Source organism: Ornithorhynchus anatinus, chromosome 16 (assembly GCF_004115215.2).
Source record: "Ornithorhynchus anatinus isolate Pmale09 chromosome 16, mOrnAna1.pri.v4, whole genome shotgun sequence".
NCBI lineage: Eukaryota > Metazoa > Chordata > Mammalia > Monotremata > Ornithorhynchidae > Ornithorhynchus > Ornithorhynchus anatinus.
The window spans coordinates 42,971,388-42,987,049 of record NC_041743.1 but is presented as its reverse complement, the minus strand read 5'-3'; the positions used below and the strand labels follow the sequence as shown (position 1 = coordinate 42,987,049).

At 52.6% G+C, this 15,662-nt stretch overlaps 1 protein-coding gene across 1 annotated transcript in view; it reads left to right on the top strand.

Moving 5' to 3' along the window:
* The window catches only part of MYOM3 (myomesin 3), a 41,310-nt gene extending 29,355 nt beyond the window's left edge, over positions 1-11,955 (top strand). The window contains exons 27-36 of the mRNA XM_029080351.2: positions 2,392-2,459; positions 2,717-2,827; positions 3,738-3,825; positions 4,166-4,204; positions 5,111-5,219; positions 6,014-6,177; positions 7,736-7,772; positions 8,429-8,451; positions 9,730-9,785; positions 11,536-11,955. Coding sequence (XP_028936184.1) covers positions 2,392-2,459; positions 2,717-2,827; positions 3,738-3,825; positions 4,166-4,204; positions 5,111-5,219; positions 6,014-6,177; positions 7,736-7,772; positions 8,429-8,451; positions 9,730-9,785; positions 11,536-11,799 — 959 coding nt within the window. The 3' untranslated portion in view covers positions 11,800-11,955. The remainder of the gene's footprint in view (positions 1-2,391; positions 2,460-2,716; positions 2,828-3,737; positions 3,826-4,165; positions 4,205-5,110; positions 5,220-6,013; positions 6,178-7,735; positions 7,773-8,428; positions 8,452-9,729; positions 9,786-11,535) is intronic.
* The last annotated feature ends 3,707 nt before the right edge of the window (positions 11,956-15,662 follow it).

The window sequence follows — 15,662 nt, the reverse complement described above, 5'->3', positions numbered from 1 at the left end:
GTACTCATTAAGCGCTTACTATGTGCCAAACACTGAGGTAGCTACGAGTTAATCAGCTTGGACACAATCCCCGTCCCACATGGGGCTCACGCTCTTAATCCCCATTTTAGAGACGAGGTGGCTGAGGCCCAGCGAAGTCGAGTGACTTGCCCAAGATTTAAGGGGATAAGGCTATCTACCTCCTCCTGCTTCTGCCCCTCAGGATATAATATTAATAATAACAATAATAATAATATTTGTTTAGTGTTTACTTTATGCTAAGCACCGGGGCAGATACAAGATAATCAAGTCCCATATGGGGTTCACAACCTAAGTAGAAGAGTATGAGAAGCAGCGTGGCTCAGTGGAAAGAGCCCGGGCTTGGGAGTCAGAGGTCGTGGGTTCTAATCCAGCTCTGCCCCTTGTCAGATGTGTGAACTTGGGCAAGTCGCTTCACTTCTCTGGGCCTCGGTTCCCTCATCTGTAAAAAGGAGATGAAGACGGTGCACCCTAAGTGGGACAACCGGAGGAGCTTGTAACTACCCCAGTGTTTCGCAGAGTAAGCGCTTAGCAAGTACCAACATTATTATTATGAATAGTGTGAATATATGAATTATATATGAATATAATAATAATAATGTTGGTATTTGTTAAACGCTTACAATGTGCCGAGCACTGTTCTAAGTGCTGGGCAGTTTTCTAAGTGCTGGGCAACTATATATATAGTTCATATATATGAATGCATAATGTATAAATATATGAATTATGTATATAAGTAATTGATATATAAATAAAGAATTTGTGTTTGATTTATAATTCATATGTATGAATTCATATATAATTCATATACGAATGTGAATTTGCATATGGTTCATATGTAATTCGGAATTCATCTATATATGAAGTCATATATAATTTGTATCTGAGTTCATATGAATGAATTCGCATTTAATTCCTACATATGAATTCAACTATAATTCCTATATATTAATTAATATATGAATATATGAGTTCACATGTATGCATTTGTATATGATTCATACATGGTTCAAAATTCATCTATATATGAATTCATGTAGAATTCATATATGAATATGAATATATATGAACATGTGAGTTCATGTATATGAATTTGTGTATGATTCATGTATGGTGCATAATTCATCTGTAATACAAATGCATATAGAATGCATATATTAATATATTAATTATATTAATGTATACATATTAATATCGATATTAATATATTAATTATATCAGAGAAGCAGCGTGGCTCAGCGGAAAGAGCACGGGCTTGGAAGTCAGAGGTCGTGGGTTCTAATCCCGGCTCCGGCACATGTCTGCTGTGTGACCGTGGGCAAGTCACTTCACTTCTCTATGCCTCAGTTCCCTCATCTGTAAAAATGGGGATTAAAAAAATGTGAGCCCCACGTGGGACAACCTGATTACTCTGTATCTCCCCCAGCGCTTAGAACAGTGCTCTGCACATAGTAAGCGCTTAACAAATGCCATAATTATTATTATTATTATATAAGAACATGAGTTTATGTATATATGATTTTGTATATGATTCCTAATCCATCTATATAAGAATTCATACGTGAATATGAATATATCAACATGTGAGTTCATCTATATGAATTTGTATACGATTCCTAATTCATCTATATATGAACTCATATACAATTTATAGGTGCATACGAATATATGTGAACATGTGAGTTCATCTATATGAATGTGTATACGATTCCTAATTCATCTATATATGAATTCATATACTATTTATAGGTGCGTATGAATATATATGAACATGTGAGTTCATCTATATGAATCTGGATATGATTCGTGTACGATTCCTAATTCATCTAAATATGCATTCGTATGCATTTTCTATATGAATATGCGAGTTCCTGTATATGTGAATCCGTGTAGAATTCCCACATCGGAATCTATGAATTGGTATATGATGAATTCGTATCCCGGCCTTGCCGCCAGTCAGCCGGGTGACCTCGGGCCGGTCACTTCAGTGCAGTGGGCCTCAGTTCCCTCATCCGTCAGATGGGGATGAAGACTGGGAGCCCCACGTGGGACCACCTGATCTCCTTGTATCTCCCCCAGCGCTTAGCACAGTGCTTGGCGCATAGTAAGCGCTTACCGAATACCGCCCCCCCCCTTTATTTGTAGTGATATGTGAATCCTCCTAGAATTGCCTGGGTGGTGAGCAGGTGCTCTCTGGCGGGAGGCCGCCAGGGGGCGCGGCGGGAGGGGGAGGCAGCGCTGCGTCCGGCCGCCAGGGGGCGCCCTGGGGGTGGGGGCTTCTGCGTCCGGCCGCCAGGGGGCGCGGCGGGATTGGGGGCTTCTGCGCCCGTCCGCCAGGGGGCGCCGCAGGTCCCGCGCTGCCTGTCTCCTCAGGCCCCTACTTCTCGGAGGCTCTGCGGTGGAAGGCCACCGACGACTGCCGCCTGCTGCTCACCTGCCAGGCAAGGACCCCCCTCACGTCGGGGTCCGGTGGGAGGCCGGAGGGACCGACGCGTCCGGGGGCCGCACGGGGCGGGCCGAAGGCCGCGGAGGACGGGGCCGAGGCCCCGGGGGCGTTAGCCGGCCTGCCCCCGCAAAGGCTTCTGGGCCTTGTCCAATCCTCCCGTGGCTTCCCCGGCGGGGAGGGCCCCGTCAGCGCGGGGGGCCCCGGGGTCCACCCCCACCGCGCTCACCCGGCGGGGGTCTCCTCGGTGCCCAGGCGACAAACACCAAGAAAGAGACCCGCTTCCAGTGGCTCCTCCAGAAACGGGAGCATCCCGAGGGCCGGTACGACGCCCAGAGCGGGGCCGCGCTCCTAGGCCTGGAAAAGGTACCCCGGGGCCGGACCGGCCGTGGGGAGTGGGCCCCCGGGTGGGAGATGCGGCGTGGCTTGGTGGAGAGAGCCCGGGCCTGGGAGGCACAAGGACCCGGGGTCCAGTCCCGGTTCTGCCACGGTGTGACCCCCTGGGCAAGTCACTTCACTTTTCGGGGCCTCGGTCTCCTCTCTGTAAATCGGGGATGAAGACCGGGAGCCTCATGGGGGACGGGGACCGGGTCCAACCCGACTAACCTGTGTCTACCCCGGCCCTCAGAACAATGCTCGGCACATAGTAAGCGCCCGACAGATACCATTATCGCCATCCCTGCCCCTTCTCGGTGGCAGCTGCCAGCCAATCGAGCCAGGAATCCGTGGTATTTACCAGGCCTCTACTGTCTGCAGAGCACTGTGATCAGCGGATCGAACGGAGAACGGAGTTGGCCGAGCCTTGCCTCTCTGGGCCCTACCGTCCTCACCTGTAAAATGGGGGGTTAAGGTCTTTGATTCCCCCCTCACCCTTAGACCGTCAACCCACTGGACTGTGCCCAAGCTGTGGCTACCTCAGCACTTAACACAGTGCCTGGCACCCAGTCAGTGCTAAATAAATCCCACAACTCACTTTCTGAGTGTTGGGAGGTCTGGTCCCGGTTGTGGGTCGGAGAGGAAGGAGAGGAGAAGAGGGGGTGAGGGGTGGGACCCAGATGACCCGGGGGCTGAGCTCTCCCCCCAGCTGTGGTTGTCCGTGACCGCCAGGGCCTGAAGCGGCCTCGTCCCCAGCCCTGAAAGGGACCTCCATAGGTCACGCCGTCCAGCCCTCTGCCTCCAGGCAGAGACCTAACGCCTCGCCCACCCCTGACCGCGGTGGTTGAGCCAGTTTTTAACCCCCTCTCACTCTCTTGGTCCTCCCGCACTGTCTGACCAGCTGACCAAAGACAACAAGGGAGTGTACAGCGCCATGGTGTCCGATGACCGAGGGGAGGATGAGACCACGCTCGACCTCACGGGCGCAGGTAGGCCCCTTCTCAGGCCGTGATCTCGCTGCAGGTGGGGGCCTGAGCGTCCAGTTGCTGTGAAACTCCACCTTAATGTGGTCGTTACATTGACCCAGCCCGATTGTGGACCCCTCGCCCCTTACTCCCTCCGCTCACCTCCGTGGCGGCCTCCGCCTGCGGGTAAACAGCACAGCTCGGGGGCATTAGTGGTGGACTTTGGGCCGGGAGAGCAAGGAGAGGCGAGCCGTTTTCCCACAGAGACCCGCCGCGGGGGCCGAGGGCAGCGGGGGGGGCGGCCCCATCTGCTCCAGGGGAGGCAGGACGCTAAAGCGTCGCTCCGGGTTTCCTCTGTGTGCAGTGTGGGACGACATCGTCCGGGAGCTGTGCAGGATCAGCGGTGAGTGCCCCTTCTCTTCAACCCATCTTCCTCGGCCGGTCCTCCTCAGTCCTTCCTCCTCAGCCCAGCCTCAGCCCGTCCACCTCTGCCCTTCCTCCTCAGTCCATTCTCAGCTGGTTCTCTTCATCCCATCCTCCTCCTCCCGTCCTCCTCCTCAGCCCACCCTCAACTGGCGCTCAGCCTGTCCTCCTCGGCCCGACCTGAGGAGCCTTGAGCCGCCGGCAGTCTACTGAGTGCAGGGCACTGAACTGAGCTCTCAGGACAGAGCAGTAGAGCTAACGGAGTCGATCCCTGCCCTCAAGGAGCTGACAGTCCGGCAGGACCTGAGGCACCACCTCGAGCTCTAATAATAATACTAATAATGTTGTTGGTATTTGTTAAGCGCTTACTATGTGCCGAGCACTGTTCTAAGCGCAGGGGTAGATACAGGTTCATCAGGTTGTCCCACGTGGGACTCAGAGTTAATCCCCATTTTATAGATGAGGGAACTGAGGCCCAGAGAAGTGAAGTAATAATAATAATAATGTTGGTATTTGTTAAGCGCTTACTATGTGCCGAGCACTGTTCTAAGCGCTGGGGTAGACACAGGGTCATCGGGTTGTCCCACGTGAGGCTCACAGTTAATCCCCATTTTACAGATGAGGTAACTGAGGCACAGAGAAGTTAAGTGACTTGCCCACAGTCACCCAGCTGTCAAGTGGCAGAGCTGGGATTCGAACTCATGACCTCTACTCCCAAGCCCGTGCTCTTTCCACTGAGCCACGCTGCTTCTCAAGTGACTTGCCCACAGTCACCCAGCTGCCAAGCGGCAGAGCCGGGATTCAAACCCATGACCTCTGACTCCCAAGCCCGGGCTCTTTCCACTGAGCCACGCTGCTTCTCTAACTCTCCCCCCTTCCCGACCAGCGCTGTCGGCCACCCCGCTGACGATCCGGGGCACCGTCGAAGGCATCGAGATCTTCAGCCGGGTCAAGTTCTACGACCCAGAGTTCCTGAAAACCACCTGGTACCACAAGTACGTGCCCCTTCGCGCCCCCACCACCTGCCGAGCCGTGTGCCCATCCACCGGGCCCACCCGCCTGCCCTTGCCATGACTGTGAGCACCGTCCTGTCATGGGTAAGGCAGCGGGGGAGGGGTGTTTCTCGTGGCCTAAGGGATGCAGCACGGGCCTGGGAGTCAGAAGGTCCCGGGTCCAAATCCCGGCTCCACCGCTTGTCTGCTGTGTGACCTTGGGCAAGTCGCTTCACTGGGCCTCGGTTACCTCATCTGTAAAATGGGGAGTAAGACTGTGAGCCGAATGCGGGAGAGGGACTGTGTCCAACCCGATTAGCTTGTATCTACCCCAGCGCTTGGAACAGTGCCTGGCATATAGTAAGCACTCAACAAATACCATAAAAAAAAATCTCGGCTCCACCAGTTATCTGCCATATAACCTCAGGCAATTTACTTCAAGGCTCTGAGCCTCAGTTTTCTCATCTGTAAAATGGGGATTAAGACCGTGAGTTCCATGTGGGACATGGACTGTGTAACGTCATTAACCTGTATCTACACCAGCGCTTAGAACAGTGCCTGGCACATAGTAAGTGCCGAATAAATACCCCCAAAAAAACAAAAGAGAGGACGCCCTTCCAAGAGGTATCCCTGTAAGACCTGGGTGCTCTGTCAGGAAAGGACAGTGAGGTTTGGCGAGGGGAAGTGGCTTTCCAGCCCACGGCCTTGAAGTTGGGGCCCCTGGGCCTAGCGTCCCCACCCCACCCCCTTCCTCCCCACCGTTGACCTCGGGTCACCGCTGTCTCTTCCCCTGCCAGGGACAAGCGCCTGGACAGCGGGGACCGGGTGAAGGCCGGCAGCCTCGGGGCCGAGGTGTGGCTCCGCATCCTCGATCCCAAAGACTCCGATCGGGGGAAGTACACCCTGGAACTACTGGCTGGGAAGGAGGCCCGGAAACTGACCGCAGACCTATCCGGCCAAGGTGAGGGCCCGGGGAGGGGCGGAGGCAGGGAGAGAGGGGACCGGGGGTCGGGTCGGGGCCAGGAGTCCGGAAGGCTGGAGCCTCATTCAGCTCCTTGTCTTGTCTGGCCTAAGGAACAATTTAAGCCCAAAGGATCCCCACTGGCTGATGAAAAAACTAAGCTAATTATAATACATACATACAGCACTCTCATTCATTCATTCATTCATTCATTCAATCGTACTTATTGAGCACTTACTGTGAGCAGAGCACTCTACTAAACACAATAAACAAATACATTCCCTGTCCATAAGGAGCATCTCTCTCTCTCCCTACCCCCTTTCCCTGTCTCTTTTCTCTCTTCCCCCCTTCCCTCTCTCCTCTTCTAACTTTCCTCTCACTGTCTCTTTCCTCTCTCTCCGTCTCTCCTCCCTATCACCTCTCTCCCTCTCTCTTTCCTCAGTCAGTCAATCTGTCAGCTGTATTTATTGAGCGCTTACTGTAGATCACTGTATTGGGAGAGTACAATACAGCGTGGCTCAGTGGAAAGAGCACGGGCTTTGGAGTCAGGGCTCATGAGTTCGAATCCCAGCTCTGCCACTTGTCGGCTGTGTGACTGTGGGCGAGTCACTTAACTTCTCTGTGCCTCAGTTCCCTCATCTGTAAAATGGGGATTAAGACTGTGAGCCCCACGTGGGACAACCTGATTCCCCTATGTCTACCCCAGCGCTTAGAACAGTGCTCGGCACATAGGAAGCGCTTAACAAATACCAACATTATTATTATTATTATTAACAGACACATTCCCCACCCGTACTGAGCTAACAGTCTAGATGGGGAAACAGACATTAATATAGATGAATTACAGATACATACATAAGTGCTGGGAGGCTGAGAGGTGGGGCGTTGAATAAAGGGAATAAATCAGGGAACAGTCTTCTCTCCCTCTCTCCTCCTTATTTCCTTTCTCCCCCTTTCTTCTCCTTCCCTGCCCCTTTCCCCCAACTGCTTCTTTCTCATCTCTCTCCAGTTCTTCTCCCTCTTTCTTCTCCCTGTCCCTTTCCCCTATTCCTTCTCTCTCCCTTTCCCCTTTCTCACTCTCTTTTCTTCCTCTTTTCTCCTTCCCCCACTCCGTCTCTCTTCCTGTCTCTCTTCAAGAGTAAATGTCACATAAATCCCCACCCTCACAGCCTACCTTTCTTTTTTTTTAAGACTTTAAAAACCCAACCAAAGAACAAAAGGAAACTTCTCCCCACGTAACCGGTGACCAGGATCGGACATTGATTAGCACAGGAAGTTGTAGTGGCCACAGACATTCCCGGGAACAAGTGGAGGCCGGGACAGATTCAGGAATCAGAGGTCCACGATGGGCTACCGGAGGGAAAGTTAGGGGAGTCGGATGGCCCAAGGGTGAGAGGGTCCAGCACACGGCTCCCCCCGACCATCTTCGTGCCCTCTGTGAGAGACCGGACCCTGGACTGGGAAGCCCCTGGGTCTGACCCTCAGCGATCCAGACAACTTGGAAGTGGGTGGATCGGTAGCACGGACACCAAAACTCACGACATTTTCCTTCACTCAGCTTTTGATGACGCCATGGCCGAGCACGAGAGACTGAAGTAAGTTCCCCTGAAGCCTACACTGGGCTCCCCTGGACTCCCCTGACTACTTAGAACATACCGTCCAAGCCGCCTGCCTCCTCTTTCTCCTCAGTCAGCCAGTCAATAATATTTATTGAGCGTTTACTGAGTGCAGAGCACTGTACTAAGCACTTGGGAGAGCACAATACAGTAATAGACACATTCCCTGTCCACAAGGAGCTTACAGTCTTGCGAGGGAGACAGTAATAGAAAGAAATGACAGATAGAGACAGAAGTGGTGTGGGGCTGGGAGGGGGGATGTATAAAGGGAGCAAGTCAGGGTGATGCCGAAGGGAGCGGGAGAAGAGGAAAGGAGGGTTTAGTCAGGGAAGGCCTCCGGGAGGAGGTGGGCCTTCGATAAGGCTTTGAAGGGAGGAGAGTCGTTGTCGGATAGGAAGAGGGAGGCGTTCCAGGCCAGGGGCAGGACACGGGCAAGAGGTCACCGGTGAGATAGACAAGAAGGTTAGCGTTCTAGAGGAGCGAAGCGTGCAGGCTGGGTTCGAGTAGAGAGGTGAGGTAGGAGGGGCAAGGTGATCGACTGCTTTAAAGCTAAGGGTTAAGAGTTTCTAAGCAGGCAAGACGGGGCTACTGATTTTGCAGCGCAAACTAACCCGCTCTTCATTTCTGCTTTCCAGAGCTGCGGCGATAATAGAGAAGAGTAAGTGGACCAAGAATCCAACTGTCCGTTTCCACACTGATGCAGTTTTCCCACAGATGCCTAAACAGTCAGATAGTTCCCCATCAGGAGTGTTTGCATTATTAATGAGAGTGGGGACGGGGATGGGGGAGGGTCTTTTCAGAGACGAAGAGGGTGGGGATGGGGTCCCCCGGCCCAAGAAAGCTTAGAGGGAGAAGACGGAACAGGGGTGGGTGGATCTGGTTTGAATGACAGAAAGGGCAGCATGATTCAGTGGTAATAACCCGGGCCTGGGAATCAGAAGTCAGTCAGTCATTCAGACAATCGAATTTATTGAGCGCTTACTGTGCACGCAATACTGTACGTTGAATGAATGGATATTAAGTGCTTGGCAGAGAAAATATAACAATAAAGCAGGCACATTCCCTGCCCACAAAGAGCTTGATCTGGGTCCTAATCCCAACTCTACCACTTGTTGCTGTGCAACCTTGGGCCAGTCACGTAACTTCTCAGGGCCTCAGTTACCTAATCTGAAAAATGGGGATTAGGACTGAGAGCCCTGTGTGGGACACTGACCATCCAACTTCATTAGCCTGTATCTACCCCAGCGCCTATTTCAGTGCCCGGCACATAATAAATGCTTAACGAATACCATCAACCAGGCATTTTTAAAAAGAGCAGAAGTCTGGGAGGCCGGAGGGCCAAATTCCAACGTCGACTCTGCTCTGGGTCTCCTGTGTGACCTCGGGCAAGTTAGCGCGCCTCTCTGGGCCTCAGCTTCTTCGCCTGTAAAATGGGGATAACGCTCTCCCTCTCACAGGGAGGGCCGGCTGTGGAAGCACTCTGGAAAGTTGAAGAGCTCTGGGCCCGGCCGAGGCTCGTGCTGAACCTAGAGGCGGTTCTCGGGGGACTTTATCTGTGGATCATTTATTAATGATGTGTATATATATATATCTATAATTCTATTTTTTTAAATGATGCTACTGATGCCTGTTTACTTGTTTTGATGCCTGTCTTCCCCCATCTTCTAGACCGTGAGTCCGTTGTGGACAGGGATTGCCTCTATTTGCCGCTGAATGGTACTTCCCAAGCGCTTAGTCCAGTGCTCTGCACACAGGAAGCGCTCAATAAATACATTGGAATGAGCTTATGAATGAAAGGGGAGGAGAGGCCCGGGATGGGTGTCTGAGGAAAAGCATGGGTCAGAGGCAGGCAGATTCTGTTCCCCCCCACCCCGGGGGCGACCGGGCAGTGGGGGCTGGTGAAAGGTCAGAGGTCACCAGGTGGGTTCTCTTCCAGACCGTGCCAAAGTGGTGAAGGGGCTGCCCGACGTGGCCACCATCATGGAAGACAAGGTAAGGGCACCGGCCAGCCGTCCCCGTTGATATCGTCGCGGGTGTCCGGCTGCGGCGGGAGGGAGCCGGTTGCCGTACGTCGGCCGGAGGTGGCCGGGAGTGTGGGGGCGGGAACCCAACACCCCCTGCCCCCCGCAGTTCATGTGCCTGAGAAGCTCAGCCCCCGCAGGGCACAGGCCTTCCCCGGTTGGGGTGCCCTACCTCACAGCTGGGCACCTCTAGACTGTGAGCTCGTTGTGGGCGGGGAATGTGTCTATTCTTATATTGTCCTCTCCCAAGCACTTAGTAATAATAATAATGGTATTTGTTAAGCGCTTACTATATGCAAAGTGCTCTGCACGCAGTAAGCACCCAGTAAATACCACGGATGATGATGATTTATTGAGCACTTATTGTGTGCAGAGCACTGGCGGCATGGTTTAGTGGTTAGAGCACCGGCCTGAGAGGTCGTGGGTTCTAATCCCGACTCATCCACTTGTCTGCTGGGTGACCTTGAGCAAGTCACTTCGCTTCTCTGGGCCTGTGACCTCATCTGTAAAATGGGGATGAAGACTGGGAGCCCCACGTGGGACCACCTGATGACCTGGTATCTACCCCAGCGCTTAGAACAGTGCTTGGCACACAGTAAGCGCTTAAATACCAACATTATTGTTCATTTAGACTGTGAGCCCATTGTTGGGCAGGGATGGTCTCTCTGTGTTGCCGAACTGTCCATTCCCAGTGTTCCGCACAGACTAGGCGCTCAAGAAAGAGGGTTAGCCACGGGTCAGCCGTATGACTTCGGGCAAGTCACTTTGCTTCTCTGGGCCTCAGTGACCCCATCTGTCAAATGCGGGTGAAGACTGGGAGCCCCATGTGGGACCACCTGATTTTTTTTGTTGTTGTTAAGTGCTTACTATGTATAAAGCACTGTTCTAAGCGCTGGGGGGATACAAGGTGATCAGGTTGTCCCACGTGGGGCTCACAGTTTTAATCCCCATTTTACAGATGAGGTCACTGAGGCCCAGAGAAGTGAAGTGACTTGCCCAAAGTCACACAGCTGACAAGTGGCAGAGCCGGGAGTCGAACTCATGACCTCTTACTCCGAAGCCCAGGCTCTTTCCAATGAGCCACGCTGCTTGATACAGGGCAATCAGGTTGTCCCACGTGAGGCTCACAGTTAATCCCCATTTTACAGATGAGGGAACTGAGGCCCAGAGAAGTGAAGTGACTTAATGTTGGTATTTGTTAAGCGCTTACTATGTGCACAGCACTGTTCTAAGCGCTGGGGGAGATACAGAGTAATCAGGTTGTCCCACGTGAGGCTCACAGTGAATCCCCATTTTCCAGATGAGGTAACTGAGGCACGGAGAAGTCAAGTGACTTGCCCACAGTCACCCGGCTGACAAGCGGCAGAGCAGGGATTCGAACCCATGACTTCCGACTCCGAAGCCCAGGCTCTTTCCACTGAGCCACGCTGCTTCCCCTAAGCAGCTGTGTGACCTTGGGCAAGTCACTTGGCTTCTCTGGGCCTCCGTTCCCTCCTCTGCAAAATGGGGATGAAGGCAGGGAGCCCCACGGGGGACAACCTGATGACCCTGGATCTCCCCCAGCGCTTAGAACAGGGCTCTGCACAGATTAAGCGCTTAACAGATACCAACGTTATTATTGTTATGATGTGCCATCGTGATGAATGAATGAATGAATGATGATGGGGAAGGGGGCGTGGCCGTCTCCCGGGGCAACGCGTGGCTCGTGTCCTCTCGCGCAGACGCTGTGCCTGACGTGCATCGTCTCGGGCGAGCCGGCGCCGGAGATCTCCTGGCTGAAGAACGACCGGCCGGTGGCCTTCGGCGAGCGCTGCCGCATGGAGACGAAGGGCCCGGCGGTCACCGTCACCATCGACAAGGTGCAGAGCGAAGACAGCGGCCGCTACGCCATCTTCGTCAGGAACCAATATGGCGCCGAGGAGGGCCACGTGACCATCAGCGTCTTCAAGCACGGCGAGGAGCCCGGCCCGCTGCGGCCGGAGTGAGCTCACCCGCGCCCCCTGCCGGCCGCCCCGCCGCCGGTACCACGGCACCAGAGCGGGGGGGGTCCCCTCATCCTCGCCCCCTTTCTGGCCACCCGCAACCCCCTCCGTACCTCCCCCCGACCCGCTTCGAAATACTAATGTAGTGTTAGAATTCTGCCATTGCTCCAGCGGGGAAGCTCCGAGCAGCTGCCACTGGGGGGAGGGTGGAACAATCCAGACCCCCCCCCCACTCCTCTGTTGGAACAACCCACTTTCCGCCGTGGGCCGTCGAGCCCAACCTGGAGGTGGGGGGTGTTTTTTGGCTGGCGGTGAGGCTTCCTGCCAACGAGCGTGGTGTGATTTAATGTGTTGGTTAAATCCTGCGTGCATGAGTCCGACGAGGGTGATGGGGGGATCTCCAAGTGGGCAGCGCTTCTGCTGGGAGAGTGGAACAATCCGCTCCTCCCCCGCGTCTTCTCACAGTTGGAACAACCCATAGTCCCTTTCACCATGGAGATGGGGCATTTTCTATTCATTCATTCATTCAGTGGTATTTATTGAGCGCTTACTGTGTGCAGAGCACTGGACTAAGCGCTTGGAATGGACAATTGGGCAACACATAGAGACCATCCAGGTCCAACAACGGGCTCCCAGTCTAAAGGGGGGAGACAGCAAAACAAGTAGTCTGGCATCAATGTCATCAAGATAATAATGTTGGTATTTGTTAAGCGCTTACTAGGTGCAGAGCACTGTTCTAGGCGCTGGGGGAGATACAGGGTCATCAGCTTGTCCCACGTGAGGCTCACAGTTAATCCCCATTTGACAGATGAGGTAAGTGAGGCACAGAGAAGTGAAGCGACTTGCCCACAGTCACACAGCTGACAAGTGGCAGAGCGGGGATTCGAACCCATGACCTCTGACTCCCAAGCCCGGGCTTCTTCCTCTGAATGGATTCATAGATATAAGCACATCATTAACAAAATAATAGTAATAAATGCTATATACAAATATGCACAGTGCTGAGGGGAAGGGGGAAGAGCAGAGGGTGGGAGGAGGAGCAGAGGGAAAAAGGGAGGGTTCAGTCTGGGAAGGCCTCCTGGAGGAGGTGAGCTTTGTAGCGGGCAGTGGGGGTTTAAGCGGGTTTTCTTGACAACAAGTGTGTTATTATTTAATGTGTTTATTAAACCCCGTTTGCCAAAGCAGGTGGAGATCTGTGGAGCATGATCTTTTAGGGCCTCCTGCATCTAATCAGTTCACGTCTAAAAGTCGAAGCCCCGCAGAGCTAGGGAGAAAAAAAATGAAAAGCCCCTTTGTGAAAGTCTTCCAATAATAATAATGATGATGGTATTTGTTAAGCGCTTACTCTATGCTGAGCACTGTTCTCAGCACTGGGGTAGATACAGGGTCATCAGATTGTCCCCCGTGGGGCTTACATTTTTTAATCCCCATTTTTACAGATGAGGTAACTGAGGCCCAGAGAAGTGAAGTGACTTGCCCAAGGTCACACAACAGACAAGTGGCAGAGCTGGGTTGAGAACCCACGACCTCTGACTCCTAAGCCTGTGCTCTTTCCAGTAAGCCACGCTGCTTCTCTAAACCTTCAGGCAAAATGGCTTGACGGTTGAATCCAAATGTGGATATTTAAAATGCATTTTTTGTCTAAGAAAACAAGATCTGGAAGCCCAGAGAAATTACAGTGAGGCAGTGTGGTCAATGGGGTACAACACAGAGAAGCAGTGTGGCCTAGTGGATAGATCCCGGGTCTGGGAGTCAGGAGGACCTGGGTTCTAGTTCTGGCTTTGCCACATATCTGCTGTGTGACCCTAGGCAAGTCTCTGTGCCGCAGTTACCTCATCTGTAATAAAATGGGATTAAAACTGTGAGCCCCATGTGGGACAGGGACTGTGTCCAACCTGATTTGCTTGTTTCCACCCTGTCGCTTAGAACAGTGCCTGGCACATAGTAAGCACTTAACAAAATACCATTATTATTATTATTACTATTAACATGGCTCTTGAAGTCTAATAATAATAATGATGGTATTTGTTAAGCACTGTGTCCCAAGCACTGTTCTAAGCCCCGGGGTAAATACGAAGTAATCAGGGTGTCCCACGTGGGGCTCACAGTCTTCATCCCCATTTTACAGATGAGGTAACTGAGGCCCAAAGAAGTTAAGTGACTTGTCCAAAATCATACAGTCGATAAATGACAAAGCCAGGATTAGAACCCACGACCTCTGACTCCCAAGCCCAGGCTCTTTCCACTAAGACACCCTGCTTCTCTTAGAGACCCAAGTTCTGATTCCAGCTCAGCCCCACCTCTGTTGGGTCAACGAGACAAGTGTCTTAATTCCTCTGGCCTCGGTTTCCTCATATGTAAACTTGGGATCCTGAGGTTTGCCTCCCACCTCTGTACTGGGGTTGAGGTGAAGATAAAAATGCATCTCTTCTGGGGAAGATTTGGAGAATTCAAATTCAAGGAATTGAAGGAATGGGAAAGAGAAAATTTCTGCAAGTCCTCTGGGAAAGAGTTAGGAAGAGCCAGGAAAGGGATGGGGATTCTCCACCGCCAAAGACCTCTGAGAAGCAGCATGGCCCAGTGGAAAGATCCCAGGCCCGGGAGTCAGAGGACATGGGTTCTAATATCTGCTCCACCACTTGCCTGTTGTATGATCTTGGGCAAGTCATTTAACTTCTCTGTGCCTCAGTTCCCTCATCTGTAAAATGAGAATTGAGACTGTGAGCCCCATGTGGGACAGGGACTGTGTCCAACACAATTAGCTTTTATCTACCCCCGTGCTTAGAACAGTGCCTGGAACGTAATAAGTGCTTAACAAATACCACTATTATGATTATTATTATTAGCCTGGGGCCTGGCTGCAGCCCAAGTAGTTATTTACATTCAGTCTCTCTGCTCCGCTTCTCCGCTCCTGGAAATGGACTCGGCTTTCCTCCTCATTTCCTACACTGGATTTTCCCAGTCGGCTTTGAGGGAGAAGCCCCGGCCCCATCACTGGCAGCAGGGCAGGACCATCTTCATTTAATCCAGTGCCGCAAAACCGAGCCCAAAAGGCCTCCCCGACACGGCACCATCCCACTCACTGCCCCCGCACGTGGCCCGGCATCAGCCACAACAACTTGTGGAAGAGCGTTTGAACTCCGCCGTCCTCGAGACCTCACTCGACCGAGCACCCCGGGAAACCCGGCTCCAAGGCCGCGGCCGACCCTTCGCTAACGGGTCAGCGCCGCCCCGCTGTCATTTTTGAGGAGGGCATCTTTGCGAGAAGCCGTGGCGTGGCCACGTTTGAGGAGCACCAGGTGGCCGCCATCTTAGGAAGATCCCAAAGGCAGCCGCCGTAATTGGAAAGCCCAGTGCAGTGACCATCTCTGGAAGGTCTAATGCTGGCCCTGTCCACCCACCCTTCCTTTCTCCCTCACAGAGGTAAGCCAGCCTACCAGGAAATCACCCTGGATACTGGGTGATGAGCGACCGGGAGAAATTAGTCTTGGGAATTCAAATGCAGCTGGAGGGATTTTGTTTAGACTTCAGGTGCCGCGAAGGGGATTTTAGATAAACTTTAATTACAGCAGGAGGGATTTCAGTTAGACCCAGGGAAGAGGTAATAATAATGTTAATGTTGGTATTTGTTAAGCGCTTACTATGTGCAGAGCACTGTTCTAAGCGCTGGGGTAGACACAGGGGAATCAGGTTGTCCCACGTGGGGCTCACAGTTCTAATCCCCATTTTACAGATGAGGGAACTGAGGCACAGAGAAGTGAAGTGACTTGCCCACAGTCACACAGCCGACAAGTGGCAGAGCTGGGATTCGAACCCATGACCTCTGACTCCAAAGCCCGGGCTCTTTCCACTGAGCCATGCTGCTT